Genomic DNA, 14588 nt, shown 5'->3' on the forward strand with positions numbered 1-14588 from the left:
AATAATTGATTTGCACTGGACTCCTAAGCGAAGGTCAGACAGAGTACAGGGCAAATGGTACTTTTGAGTGCCTGTGCCTAGACAGGCATAACTGAGAGCTTCAGTCACAGATAATCTCCCAGAGACCTTGCAGAGCCAAGGAGCAGGTGGCATTTCTTCTTTTACTACCTGTGAAAGATGTACATGCCCACCACCCTCCCTCAGGACCAAGGTCTGAGGAAGCAACATGGAAAAACGCTATGTGAGAAACAAGCAAGAATCCAGTCCAAGGATTACCCAAGTCCCTGCAGCCACCAACATGGGGTCAGGGCAAGATTATTCCACTGTAGAGTATTGTGGAAAAGAGACTTCCTGGGGTCTTCTGTATAGGTGGGCAAAGGCAGGTGTGGAGCTGGGTGAGGGGAATAGCTTTAGAGAGCCATCATCACCAGCTTGTGCTTTGGTTCCCCATTCTTGTGTGATTCTGAATTTCTTATCAACTTTGGCAACATTTGTTTGTGGCAGGGCTCCTGGCAGAACTGGGGACCAACTTGTCTCTTGTTATTCAGATGAAAGCACATCCCAAGTAAGAGTGAGACTCATAGATGAGTGTGATATTTTTCACTTCTATGCTTCTGGTGGGAGACTGAGTCTCTCTTCCTTCATAATCAGAGGGGATGATTTGGGGCTACTTGTTATTATTGTTCCTAAGCAACATCACTTACAGTGGGAACCCTGCTGTGCCAGTGCGCAGAGTTTGCATTATACCATGTCAATTTCATCCTGGCAGTTCCCTGATTTTCTTTCTTTACCCTAATGAAAGGGGGGCTTTTTGGTGTTGTGGTTTTTTGTGGGTTTTTTTTAACACATTCAGTGAAACAGGTAGTGAAAGGTGTGTGATAATAGAGACTCTGCGATAGCTGTGCATGCACAATAACCTGTGGTCACATCTAAATGTCTTAGCCCCAGAGAGTGTTTTTATGAAAGCAGCATAGCACAGGCTTATTTATTACCTGCCAATTCCATTTATTGGAGTGAAGTTCCTTCTGAGCCAGAGTTTTTTCTGCAAAAGAACATGTTCCTGCAGATGGATGTGGAGGTGGGTGGACGGGTGGGTGGGCAAGGGAAAGGGATGGATGTGATGGGAGGACAATACCTAGATATTACAGAATTACTGTAGAAAATATCTTTCTATTTATTCCTCAAAGCAGATGGTGCCAGTTGATTACCTTCACCAACAGAAGCTGTACCTGTTAATGGGGATGTGAAGAAACCTCTCCGCAGTTACAATTTAGGAAAAGGCAAACTATTGCTTAAGGTATTCAAGCAAGAACCTGCCACAGAAAGATTAATGTGTGAAGGTTAAAGACCTGGGGCAGGGGAAGCAGGGCCTACTCTGTACAACCCAAGGCTGTTGGCGGAATTATGGGGACTGGTCTGCTGCATATCCAAGAGGGGATAAGTTATGTGATGCATCCATCCCTCAGGAAGGAATTTGCAGAGCTGAGTGGCACTGTGCCCTAATGCCAAAGCAATTTGCCTCTCTGTGGCTGCTCTGGTCACATCTGAGTTCAACCCATGGTGACTTGCCCATTCCAAAACCCCCTCTGTTCCTTTGATTCAGCATCTGTTTAAACTACTCCTGGGCAAATAGCTTAAGAAAGAGTTCTCAGCTGTGTGTGTGCACTCCTTCCCCTACAGCAATCTGAAGGGCAAGCCTGCTTTGCACATCTCTGTCCCTGAGTAGCTCAGCAGTGATCTCTGTCAGATCAGCCCTCCCACTGCACAAGGTGGCGTTAATTTTTTTCTTGATATAATTTGCTGAGTGTTCTGCATAATAAATAACTCTAACCAACATGGCCCCCATCACAGAAACTTAATGCTGTTTCTACAGCCTTATATTTGATTCCTTTCATTTCCACTGTGTTGTTTTTCTCAGTGGCTTTAAGGAACTTGTCTTGGGTTTGCACTGACTCAAGGAAAGCAGAATCGAACCGTTTGTGTTAGAAAGAAGTGTGGGGGATTTTAAGCAAGTAAGGCAGGAAAAGGAGAATTTCTACAGTACAGGAGAACAACACATGCTGTTTTTTTCATATGTTGGCTCCTAGAACTTCACTGCAACAGTAAATAAATTGCCTCAGCAGTTTCTGAAAAATGCCATTTAATGTTTGCTGGCCCCTGGGAGTGCTAAACCTTGTCACATTTGTTGAAAATGCCAGTAAAAGACTCCTGGGAATTTCATCCCCATGCCTGCAGCTTTGATAAATTTTATAACAAGCTGGTGTAGCATAGCACTGCTAGTATGAACCACAGTGTTTGTGAGGCACTGTGCAAAAACGGCAAGAAAAATGTACTCTAATCTTTATTCCTATCAGGTTATCAAATTCCTATCGATATACCAAATCCTTAAGATGTGGACAAAATAGATGAAAATGGAAGGAGGGTACATGTGCTCTTACATTGAGATTCGATATTGAGAATCCACTCACAATTTTATTTTTTCTCAAGACTGCAAAAGAATTGTACCTTGGTGAAATTAAAAATTCCAGTTATGGCCCAAGTCCTGAACATTCCATTGAATAAGGAGTAACTCCCTTGTAGAGATAATCTGAGGAAAGAACTGAGATAGTCTGGGTATTTTGAAGAACTTAATGCTGTTATGGAACACAGAGATTCAAGTTCGTGTGCCATTTGCTTGAGGGAAGAGCATTCCTCCATTAAAATTTCAGACCTGCATTATAGCTGTAAAGCTGTTGTGTGTAAAAGCCAGTTAGTGTTTGTTCACCTCCCGACACAAACTTCACTCAAATCAATTTATTTTTCTGCTCAGTAGAATAGCATATTTTTGCATTCACATTTTTGCATCGTACTCTAGGAAAAAAGTCCAGACAGATTTATTCCAAAGCTGAATCTTGCAATGCAAAATGCTGGTTCTATCTGCTGTGTCATGTTGTGGAAGACGAAGACAAAATGCACTGGTGGGAGAAAGAGGAAGCATTGACACATTTTCATCCATATCTATTTTTAGAATTGTATCTCAGCTGAAACTGATTTGAATTCTCTGAATATTTTGCTGTTTTCTTTTCATCTTCCAGTACCTGTGCACTTTTGTTTCCATTAAGAAACATCAAGAATAGAATCACAGAATCATAGAATCCTTTAGGTTGGAAAAGACCCTTAAGATCATGAAACCAAATCCTTAATCTGACACTACTAAGTCCACCACTAAACCATGTCCCTAACTGCCATATATACATGTCTTTTAAACACCTCCAGGGATGGTGACTCAATCACTTCCCTGGACAGCCTGTTCCAATGCTTCACAATACTTTCCATAAAGAAATTTTTCCTAAAATCCAATCTAAACCTCCCCGGTGCAACTTGAGGCCATTTCCTCTTCTCATAGAATCACAGAATCATTTTGGTTGGAAGAGACACTCAGGATCATCGAGTCCAACCATAACCTAACTCTAGCACTAAACTGTGTCATTAAGAATCTCATCTAAATGCCTTTTAAACACCTCCAGGGATGGTGACTCCACAGGTTCCCTGGGCAGCCTGTTCCAATACCCGACAACTCTTTCTGTGAAAAATTTTTTCCTAAAATCCAATCTAAACCTCCCCTGGCGCAACTTGAGGCCATTTCCTCTTGTCCTATCTCTTGCTACTTGGGAGAAGAGACCAAACACCCTCCATGCTACAACCTCCTTTCAGGCAGTTGCAGACAGCGATCAGGTGTCCCCTTAGGCTCCTTTTCTCCAGGCTGAACAGCCCCAGCTCCCTCAGCTGCTCCTCATCACACTTGTGCTCCAGGCCCCTCACCAGCTTCGTTGCCCTTCTCTGAACTCTCTCCAGCACCTCAGTGTGTTCTTTGTCATGAGGGACCCAAAACTGAACACAGAATTTGAGGTGTGATCTCACCAGTTATTCTTCTAGTATTATTACCTGTTTCATCAAACCTCAGCTCCACCCTCCAAAATCAAATATTTTATGCTTGCATTATTTTGAGATCAATTTTTGCAAACTGTAGGAATATGTCTCGTGTGTATAAACACAAACATGAGCCAAAAGATTTTTGCAAGTGTATAGTTTTAATCTAACTGCAACTTCATCTGTTGAAGTATGAGATTTGTTATTATAGTATTTAAGAATTTTGAAGTAATTTCAGTAATTTCAGTCTGCAGAACTGCTGTACAGTTAAGCTTCATGTTTCTTTTGCTGTTCTCCCTTCCCAGGTAGTTATGATAAATACACATGCTTTTTACTGCTCCTTTTATTTTCCCTGCAAAGTAGGGGTCTACAGGAGGAATGTGTCGACCTTTCAGTTTGGCTTTACTCCATTTTAGGAAGATCTTTATCACAAAGCTTTCCACAGGTGGTAAATGTGCCCACTGGAATTCTGCCACAGGAACAGTGTTGTGGAGTTGTATTAGACTGATGAGTCAGGCCTCACATCCTTCCTGAAGAGACTAACAGCATGTCAGTTATTACGTTACTACTGTCTACTTGCTTATTTGTCTCATTGTTGCAGAAAGAATAAAAGCTGTGTTAGTCTAGTAGGTAAGGATGCCCTGCTTGCTCAAAGACCCTATAGTTGAAATAATAATAAAGCAGGACTCTGAAAAGAAAGAACAAGAGAATAACAAAAAATTAAGTTGCTACTGAGTCTTGATGAGCTGAAGGACTCTAGCTTCACTAAAGCTTCATTAACTAAAACTAACAAGACAACAATGACACACATGCTGCCATTGTGGTGAGGAGATGTTTCCATGTTCTTGTTGGGAACTATGAGTACCAGAGCTGTTTGCAGAGCACGCTGGAAAATCTGATGGGTATTAACTATTCTTCCTCACTTTTGAAATTGGTCACTTTTTAGCAAGTGGCCTAGAAGTGAAAATCTTTGTTCTTAATGTTGGTTCTGTAAGCCATTCCATTTCCCCCCATATTGGTTAATATAAATTAAATTCCCTCTCTTCACCTATTATAAGACAAACTGGGGGAAAGGGTTGCTTTTCTCTGTACTTGCAAATTATTTGATGTAATTTGTTTGAGACCTCCTTCTTTCATCATGCTTTCTTAAAATTAGAAACAAATTAAATGTGTTCCTAGCCTTTGCAGAATACATTGATTAGAGCTGAATTATGCTCAGTTGTGATCTACATTGAAATTTGCATGACACATCTCTCCTGGAGTGAAACTAAAAGGGAATTTCAATCGTCCCCTATTTCTTTTCAGTGAATACAGTCCATTAACCATTAAATTCAATAAGTTGTGGTCAATATTTAGAACAGATGAATGTGTAGATTTAATGAATGATGCAGCTACTAGAACAAAAGTCTCAAGTACTTACCTGATCTGTGCTAACTGAATAGTTTATGTCTATTAAAGGATAATTAATGACAAGTACCTCTCTTTTTTTTTTTCTTTCCTTTTCTTGTTTGTATTGCAACAGTCTCCTCTGTCCCCTGTTTCAATCAAGACAGCATCCTTGATTGTGAAAGTAAATACTGTAAGATCTTGATTGGGAAAATATGTAGGTTTAGTATGACTCGTTGTGAGCATTTGCAGTGATTTATGTGTGTCTGCTTACATGCAAAAAGGTAGCATGAGTATATGTGTTTGGAGGGGCTAAGGTAGCAGATGTCTGCTTTCATAGACCCACAGTGGCAAGTTCAAGCCTTCTGGTCTCACACACATGCCAATTTTCAGCTTCATAAGCTGTAAATGGGTATTTGAACATTAAACTGAAAGGTAGCTGGTATGAAGTGTTATGGGTTGCATCCTGTAAATGGTAAAGGGTCAGCAGAGGACCCATATCCCACAGAAAGTCATGCATATGCTTAACTTGTCATGTTGACAAAGTTCCACTGAGAGGGGGAAATCTAACAATTTCATTTCTACTGGATCCTTTGAGCCCAGGCTATTGTTTCAGGGGACTGTACAACTCACTGTACATGTGAAAAAGAAGAATAATTTTTTCCTGTCTTCCTGCTGCTTGCTACCTTCTTTTTTTTTCTTGTCTTGTTTTGATGTGTTCTTTCTCCATTAGTTTTCAGAAACAATTCATTCTTCATTTGAAAAGGTTGTATTAGAGAAATTATGTGTGCATGCATAGAAGAGAGAGAGAAAGAAAGAGACAGAAGTTGCCTTCTGTCTGGATCCAACAGGAAATAGCTTCTCAAGTAGCTCTCACAGTAAGAGTACAGCACATCCAGGTTGTCTCTGTGATGATATAAAATAATATCCACCCCACCTCACATCACTACACAGACAGCCTCTAATCCCAGATGGCTAACATAAAAGCTCCATAACCTTGTGATAGTGTTAAATGAAAGGTAGGTTATAGATGGGTTCTGACTAGCAGGAATCTTAAGCATTGCTGCTATGAGAGAGGGAGTAACCGCAGAACCTCTGCTCTGCATGGATACAGCCAGCTTCTCCCATGACAGTTCAATTTTTCCCAACCCTCTGTGCAACATTTGGCTCTGCAGTGATGACAGAAGTACAACTGAACTCTGAGAGAACTGATATTGTCATGCTTTTATAGATTTTTTTTCAAATGCTTACACAGATATATATTTGATTTTTGTTTGTCAAGCACAAGCACTGTCAACTGCATCTGCTCTTTTTTAACTTTAGAAATGACAGTTTTCTGATCAAAGAAAACATTAATTTTCTTTCCATCCTGAGGAATAATACAGTTCTTGTTCACTTCCAAATAACACATCTCATGTCTTGTTGCTTTGCTCTTTCCTTAAGACATATAACTTGCCATAGCAAGCTTTTCAATTAGGGCCTGATCCAAAACTTATAAATGCTGTTGGAAAAACAAACAGACAAACAAACATTGCCCTCAGGCTCTTCCAAGCACTTTTATGTGTAGTTATTCACACAGCGGTCACACTTGCGTGACAAGGCTACATTGTAGGAACAATATATACAATGCAGTATTTCCTTAGGATATTAATAGTCATTTTGGAGAGTGGGAAAGCTACCCTTCTCCTTTTCTTCATGTCAGTTCTGGCAATCAACTGTAAAATGTGATGGTGATTAGACATGGCAGATTTTTTTCTGTACCAGCTCTTTTATGCACCAAAATTTACTTCCTATTTTTTCCCCTTCTATATTTATTTTACTTTTTAATCTAAGACAAAGATGTATAGCATCTTAGGGCACTAGCCACGTGATCCACTTTCCTGACAGGTGCAAAGGGAGAATTTCTGGCCTCTTTCATATCTGTCTTTTCAGCTCTTGCCACAATGTGATAACTGAAAAAAACCCTTTTTTACCATTGCACTGTCATGTTAAGAGTGTAAATGGAAAATGGTAACAGAGAGACTTTAGTTTTCCACAGAATGTGCCAGCACCACTCTAATGTGGGCAGTTGTTCAGCCAGCTGCAACTTCAAAAGTATGAGTCAAATTGGCCAAAGTGAAGTCTCTAACCAAACAGCATCCTTCCCCTTATTGCTGACCGAGGGGCACAATGGGGATACCCAAGGCAAGCATAGCTCCTCTAGGTGCTATGAAATCAAAGAGGGGAAAGGGCAAGTAGTCCCTCAGATGGAGGGGGGAAACCTTCCAATGGCACAGACAGTAGCTTTTCGACAGGTTGCATGAATGCTGAACGCAGCCTGTGCACTCAAGGCGTTCCTAAGCACGGCGCAGGCACTAAACTACCAGCAACTCCCCGCCAGCTCTGATCCTTCCTGAGCTGCGCATTAGTGGAAAGTTGGTCTTCCTGTTGCTGTCGTTTGCGGTCCGGGAGTGAATCAAACCGACTCCGCGATCCCTGGCTGAGTCTGTGCCTCGCAGCCGCTCGTCTGCGCATGAGTCGTCGCGGGAGGTTCCGCGGCTGGAGTATTTCAGGGGCTGGGCAGCGGGAGAAGATGCTCAGTGCCTGAAGGCGGCCGTGCGCCCGGCGCGAGGGGCACCGCAGCCTGAAGGCAGCGCGGCTCGGCCGTCGGGGCAGCTCTCGCTTCAGCACCGCGGACAGCGCGCAGCGAGCACCGCGCCCCGGCTCCGGCTCCGGCTCCCGGCCCCGCTCCTGCGGCCGCGCTCCCCGCTCCCCCCGGCCCCGCTCCCCGCTCCCCCCGGCCCCGCTCCCCCCGGCCCCTCTCCCCGCTACCCCCGGCCCCGCTCCCCCAACTCCGCTCCCCCGGCGCCCCGACCCCTCTCCCCGGCTCCGATTCCCGAGTGCCCCGACCTCACCCCTACCTCCGGGTCTGGTCCTCGGGTGCCCCGTCCCCACTTCGCCCGGACGCCGCACCCCCGCTTCCTGGCACCGCTACCAAGGTACCCCGGTCCCGCCCCTCCGCAGGAGCTCTCCCCTCTGCCCCGGCTGGCCGCCCGCCCAGCCCCGTTTCCCCTCGCCCCTCTCTCTGCACCTTCCTCTCTGCTCCCCGCCTCCTGCTCCTCTCTCTACACCCTGCTGCCTCCGGCTCCTCTCCCCGCTCCCCCGACCCCCTGTCCCCCGGTCCGCGCCGCCGGCAACATGCGCGGGCGGCCGCGGGCGGCGGCAGGCGAGGCTGCGGTGCCGGCTCGGATGCCTCCTTTCTCCTGCCCTCGCCCGCTTCAGGCGACCCGCTGAGAGATGGACTTGGCAGGCGTGCTGCTGGCGTTGCTCCTCGTGCTGGTGCTGGTTGTCTCTCTGCTCTCCAACCTCCTGGTGCTGCTATGCTTCGTCTACAGTACGGAGATCCGCAAGCAGGTCGCCGGGGTTTTCCTGGTGAACTTATCCTTTTGCAACCTGCTCCTCACCGTCCTGAACATGCCTTTTACCCTGCTGGGGATCCTGAGGAGCCAGCAACCCCTCGGGGGCTGCGTCTGCAAGGCAGTGGGTTTCCTGGAAACTTTCCTGACTTCCAACACGATGCTGAGCATGGCAGCACTCAGCATCGACAAATGGATTGCCGTGGTGTTCCCCTTAAGCTACACCAGCAAAATGCGGTATAAGGACGCAGTGATACTGATGGGCTACTCGTGGCTCCACTCCCTCACGTTCCCCTTGGTATCTTTGTTTTACTCGTGGGTAGATTACAGCAGCGTTTATGCCTCTTGCACCTTGCACCTGAAGGAAGAGACGGAGCGGAGAAGGTTTACAGTGTTCACCATCGTCTTTCACTCCACTAGTTTCATGCTGTCGCTGGTGATCTTGTGTTTCACCTACTTAAAGGTGCTGAAAGTTGCCCGGTTCCACTGCAAGCGGATAGACATTATCACCATGCAGACACTGGTTTTACTGGTGGATATACACCCCAGGTAACGCGTGCGCGTTGGTATTCACAGCCTCGGGGCAGTTGCGGTAGGTACCCCGGGAGGAGAGCATGTCCTGCCTCCCCAGCACCCCTTCCTGCACCTCTGACTGCCCTGGCCACATGGCGAACCCTTCTGCCTCTAGTTTCAGACGCTGCTTACACTGCCAGAAGACGGTGGCTTGTGCGTTTGCAGCCTGCTTTGTTTAAATGCTAGTCCCGCTCGCCGGGTACTCTCACTTGCCCGAGCTCCCTTTAACAGGGAACCGCTGCTTTCGTGAGTGCGATCGTCCCCAGGGTCGCCGGAGCCGGGGCTGCCCTCCCCTCCCCAGGGGGCTGCCACCCTCCCGTGCCGGGGCTGCCCTCCCTCCCCCGGGGGCTGCCCTGCCCTGCCCTCCCCCAGGGCAGGATCTTTCCGGCGGGAGCGAGTCCTTCCCCTCTCCCCTGGGTTCACATCTTTCCTCCTCTGTTCTTGCCTTAATCCATCAACTGCTCTTTTCCCTTTGCAGTGTGAAGCAGCGCTGTCTTAATGAGCAGAAACGGAGGAGGCAACGGGCTACTAAGAAAATCAGTATTTTTATAGGGTCGTTCGTGATCTGTTTTGGTCCTTACATTATCACCAGGTTAGTATCGTCTATTGGGGTGGGAGACTTTCCGGGACCAGTATACCCTCAGATGCACAGGTGCTCGGAGGGTGCTACAGCTAATTTTGGGGTGCCGGAGCCTGACGAAGACCCGGGGCCGGTTCTGAGGGGCAGAACACACACACACACTCACACTCGCACACACGCCGACCCTGCCCGCACGCCCAGCCGCTGGTGAAGCCTCAGCAGCCTCTGGCTCTCCTTTCTTCATTGCAGCCAGGTCTGGGTGCCTCTGCCAAGAGCAAGAGGCTTTTAGGATAGATACCAGAAATTTATTACATGCCAAAGGGAGATGAAAGCAGCTTAAAAGGCTCACCACCTTTCCTTATTAGCACGACCAGAGCAAGAGAGAGGAAAGCAGACAGTTTTTGTGATTAGCTCAGTATTTTTTTTCTTTTTCAAAGCCATAAGGCCAAACTTATTGGAAGCTTTGGTGATATAATTTAAATTTATCCAGGGCGATAATTTGTCAGATAAGCTTTGTGTCTGGAAAACTTAATGTCTGTAAATATATAGCTAATGGTGCACAACAGCCTTGTGATGAGGTGTGAGAGTCATCTCCCAGGAAAACCAATAATGTATAAGAAACATCATGCTCCTCAGCTGGTCAAGATCATTGGCATCCACCCTGGTGATTTGCACTTTTTTAAACAGTCATGTGTCATTCTCATTCCGTACTTTCTTAGTCTTTACACAACATATGGTCATTATTTTAAATTCTTGCATAAATCAGTGAGATGGAAATCAATCTAACTCTACTGAATTGCAGCACCTCAGGATTTAGCCTTTAATATCTAAACTGAAATGGGCTAAATTTTTCACTAGTGTCTTTTTAAAAATTATGTCCCTCTTCACAGTGTTTTCAAGACACATTTAAAGAGAACTGACTTCTGTCGAGGAAGGTGCACTAGTCTTTGCAAAACCACCCTGGTCAGGGCTTCCTCAAGGTTGCTGCCAAGCTGCCAGGGTCTGCAGCCACACCACCTTACAGAAGTTGTCTGGCTTTAGAGCACTGATCTTACAGAGTCACACATACATAGGCCATTTATGATCACAGTCATTGCCCTTCTTTTTATATGGGCAAGGGGACAGATTTAGCCCAGTGCACAAAAATGACAATATTTTTTAACCTTTAGGATGACATTTCTATCAGTTTCCCTTTATCTGTTGAAAGGGATTCCTGACAGATCACCTGGATAACTTTTTTTTTTTTCAGCTGAAAGGATTATTACAAATATTAATATTACATCAGAGAGTTAAAAGGTTAATTGTACTGTTCAGTACATTCTGAGTCATTTTCTATTAACTTCTGCCATAATCAGGATAAAATTATATTGAGCAAAGTGGATTTTGCCATCTTCTTTCCATCTGAACATTAGCAAGCTCAGCAAATTCCAGCCTTGCCACATTTTTCTGGGCAGAGATAATTCTCATAAACTCTAAAATAAAAGTGACATCCTTTTTCAGACCTTGCATTTGGCAAATGTGAGACGGTGCATTTTCTACATGTGACAAACTGGTACCTTGTGTCACTAGAGAGAAGACTGAGGGTTTATATAAATGTCAAGTTACAGCTTCTGCCTCAGTCACTAACACTTGAGGTGGTCCAGTGACAGTGAAATGGGAAGTATTTGGGGAAGACAACCTCGAAGGCTCTTTGCCTCAAAGGCAAGGCAGTGGCACTCAATAAAAGGTGGTGGTGGAGGTGAGATTAGAAGACTTGCTGCCATGCACAGTTCTCCATTCTTCCTCCATTCTGGTTTTAGTGGGGGTGACACTGAAGGAATCTCTGTGGAGTCAGAGTTCTCCCTCCCATTTTCTTGCTCTTTGGCCTGGTGACTCAGTTTGTGTTGTGAGCTCAGTATTTGCTCCTCATTTCAGAAATGTGAATGAAATTATGATCATTAGCAAAATATTCATCTGTTCACTAAGAGCAGGCAGATGAATTTCATCTTTTCTGTAGCAGCACTGAAAACAAGAACATGATACTGACATGCATTCAGATGGATATTTCTAAGGCTGACTTGATTTGTCCAGGCCCTTCATCTTATTAAAATCTAGGTAATTTTTCTTCTGTTGGCTACAGTGCAATTATGTTTGGGTCCATAGTAGATTAAAGGGAACACATAGTAATATATCTGTTTTCATGACTGAAAGATACCTTATTCTTCTTATTTAGTGGCTTTATAAAAACTTCAAACATGTAAATATCAAACGTATATTTCTTGTATCAGGACCATATACAGGATGCAACAAACCTAAGCAAGCATGCAGCAAGAGTCATTTATCATACATTTATTTATTCCTCACATTTTGTGCCTTCCTATTCTCTCTCTCTTGAATTCACCGGAATTTTTTCCAAGCAGCTTCAAACAGAAGTAATCTGTTTTTTAAATGCACATGCCATAGGAATTATTTCAGTTTCATGCATATGAATGAGAAATTTTCCTGTCAGAGTTCAACCGCTTGTTGCAATGTTCAGTCCTAGTGGTGATAAGTCAATCTTTCTATGTGAAGGGACCAGAACAACTTCAAAAGTCAATGCCCTGCAAGCTGGGAGCTCTGCGCTTTGGAAAGAGGCCAAAAAGTTCTTCAAGCCTTAGAAAGCTTCTGATCTTACATCTTCAAATAATGATGTTTTAGGATACAGGAAAAGGTTATTTTATCTCACGGTACTTTTTTTTCCCTTCTGGAATAAATATAGCAAAATAGTATATTCTTGGTCTTGCAAAAGGCTTCACAAAAGATATCCAGATAATGAAAACTTCTCACCGTGTTCTTTCCACTTTTCTGGAAAGTGTTCCCCCTGCCGATGCGCTGTATGCTAGGCATTCGCTGGAACAGTCTGACGGTTTGCTCTCACTTCTGTGGAAAAAATGTTTAACTTGGTTGCAGTTTCTGCCCCCATGATTAATACACCCATCTCAACTGAGGTGCTGAGGCCACTAATTACCTACGAAACAGACTAGGAGACACTGGTCTGGAGGCAGCTGACTGGTCATGTAATGATGATTAAGATGTTGTCTCCTTGTTTTCTTTGGCCAAATGTGGTCAGTCAAGTGCACACAGAAGCTTTCTCAGGTAAGCAGATGCTGTTGTGCTCTTAAGCATAGTATGGGTTTGCCACTGCCACTTAAATCTCTCTGAAATATAGCCATGTTGTTCTTCATACTACAATGGTCTAACACGAATCCTTTTTGCATATGTGATAATTCACAGCAGTGATGTAATGCAGGTTGACTGTTCCGTATCTGAGGCACTGGTTCCAGTGGTCTAGTACAGGTTTCTTGTGTCATTTGAGTGATGCACAGTATCCAAAACCTTTACATAGGTTGGCAGATATGACAAAGGACCTAGAGGAGACCTATAACTTGCAGGAGCAGCAGCCTGATGTCAAGGGGGGTTATGTGTGAACATCTCAAGTGTTACTAAACAGCTCCACTCAGTCCACGGATTTGAGTGAGCCTGGATGCTCCCAGTCACATGTGTCTATCTCAAGCTTGCCATGGGAAAGGAGTAGTCACTTATGTCACCAAGATTTTGACCACTTACCAGCACAACTCTCTAAATTCAGAAAGTGAGCAATAAACTCCAGCACTTTCTTATCTCTGATGTACAGGAGCATTAACTTTGAAAACACACTTTTCTCTCTTTCCACAGAGGGAATGGTTATTGCCTCCCAGCAGTCTTTCTAGGAAAGTTCCCTTTACCTTTGTCGAATCCAAGGAATAAGTACAGGGCCCTTCTCCTGCAGGGACTGTGTACTGTAAGAAAAGTGTCACTTTAATGTTTCATGAAGCATGAGTTGAGCACTGAGGTCAGTGTGAATATAACACTCGAGTGTTTCCATCTCTCTTTAATGTTTAACAGGTTGATAGAGCTCCTTCCTTTTGTTACCATAAATTACTACTGGGGAGTTATAAGCAAGTGCCTCACCTACAGTAAGGCTGCATCAGATCCATTTGTTTACTCGCTTTTACGTCAGCAGTACAAAAAAGTTCTGATCAACATCGTCAATAGGATACTCAAGAGGGACCTGTATCCATCATCGGGGTACAACAGCTCTCTCGACACTGAAAATGATTACTGCTTGCACAGAACAAACTAACAATATGAAAAGCATTCCCCTTCGAGTGAGACAGGTGTTTGCTGCTCCTGGAAAGCTGCCTTTTCCCTCTCATGCTCTCAGTGGTGACAGCATCTCCAAGGTGTGAAAGCTGCATTAATGTGATGCATTTTGTTGTGGACTCTTTCCTGGTCTGCAGCCAAGTACAATACATGGCAAAGCCTTGACCATGAGTGAGCGGAGTAGGCTTGAGGGTTTTGAGAGAGCTTTTTGGAGGCTTTAGAGAAGCTTAGAGAGCTTTCACTGTCTCATGTTCAAAGACTTGGTATATTTTGGAGCGTCCCACCTAAGATGTGATATTCCAGCATCTTCTGGGACCGCAGGAATCCCCAGGTTGGAAGGAGAGGTTCAGAGTCCTCTGTGCTGCGCATGTAACTTGGCAGCCCTGGATCTGCTCTGTTAGTTTCAAACATTTCAAATAAGTCTTTTAGTTGATTGATTTATTGTATTGGTGCCTCAAGTGAGTGATATGGGTCAGCACTTTGAATCTGAGATTGTTATTATTTATTACTAGGCATCATGATTGTAACATAGCCTTTAGGAAGTGGTACATATATTTGATATGCCAGTATTCTATCAAGCATAA

At 44.4% G+C, this 14588-nt stretch overlaps 2 protein-coding genes across 2 annotated transcripts; both read left to right on the forward strand.

The window, feature by feature from the left end:
* The first annotated feature begins 226 nt into the window (after positions 1-226).
* On the forward strand, positions 227-8568 carry LOC135988727 (uncharacterized). The gene is made up of 3 exons (XM_065634892.1): positions 227-395; positions 505-565; positions 7794-8568. The coding sequence occupies exons 1-3, from the start codon at positions 227-229 to the stop codon at positions 8566-8568; spliced, it is 1005 nt and encodes a 334-aa protein (XP_065490964.1).
* Positions 8569-8571: 3 nt separating this feature from the next.
* On the forward strand, positions 8572-13984 carry GPR78 (G protein-coupled receptor 78). The gene is made up of 3 exons (XM_065634654.1): positions 8572-9239; positions 9742-9855; positions 13747-13984. Exons 1-3 carry the CDS (start codon positions 8572-8574, stop codon positions 13982-13984), a joined length of 1020 nt encoding a protein of 339 aa, XP_065490726.1.
* Positions 13985-14588: the final 604 nt, after the last annotated feature.

This window comes from Caloenas nicobarica, chromosome 4, assembly GCF_036013445.1.
Source record: "Caloenas nicobarica isolate bCalNic1 chromosome 4, bCalNic1.hap1, whole genome shotgun sequence".
Lineage (NCBI taxonomy): Eukaryota > Metazoa > Chordata > Aves > Columbiformes > Columbidae > Caloenas > Caloenas nicobarica.

Excerpts from the sequence above, each read along its gene's own strand:
- LOC135988727 (XM_065634892.1), top strand. The coding sequence starts at position 227 with ATGGAAAAACGCTATGTGAGAAACAAGCAAGAATCCAGTCCAAGGATT. Across the intron at positions 396-504 it reads AAAGGCAGGTGTGGAGCTGG|GGCTCCTGGCAGAACTGGGG; the intron begins GTGAGGGGAATA and ends TGTTTGTGGCAG. Across the intron at positions 566-7,793 it reads CAGATGAAAGCACATCCCAA|CCGCTCGTCTGCGCATGAGT; the intron begins GTAAGAGTGAGA and ends TGTGCCTCGCAG.
- GPR78 (XM_065634654.1), top strand. The coding sequence starts at position 8,572 with ATGGACTTGGCAGGCGTGCTGCTGGCGTTGCTCCTCGTGCTGGTGCTG. Across the intron at positions 9,240-9,741 it reads CTGGTGGATATACACCCCAG|TGTGAAGCAGCGCTGTCTTA; the intron begins GTAACGCGTGCG and ends TTCCCTTTGCAG. Across the intron at positions 9,856-13,746 it reads GGTCCTTACATTATCACCAG|GTTGATAGAGCTCCTTCCTT; the intron begins GTTAGTATCGTC and ends AATGTTTAACAG.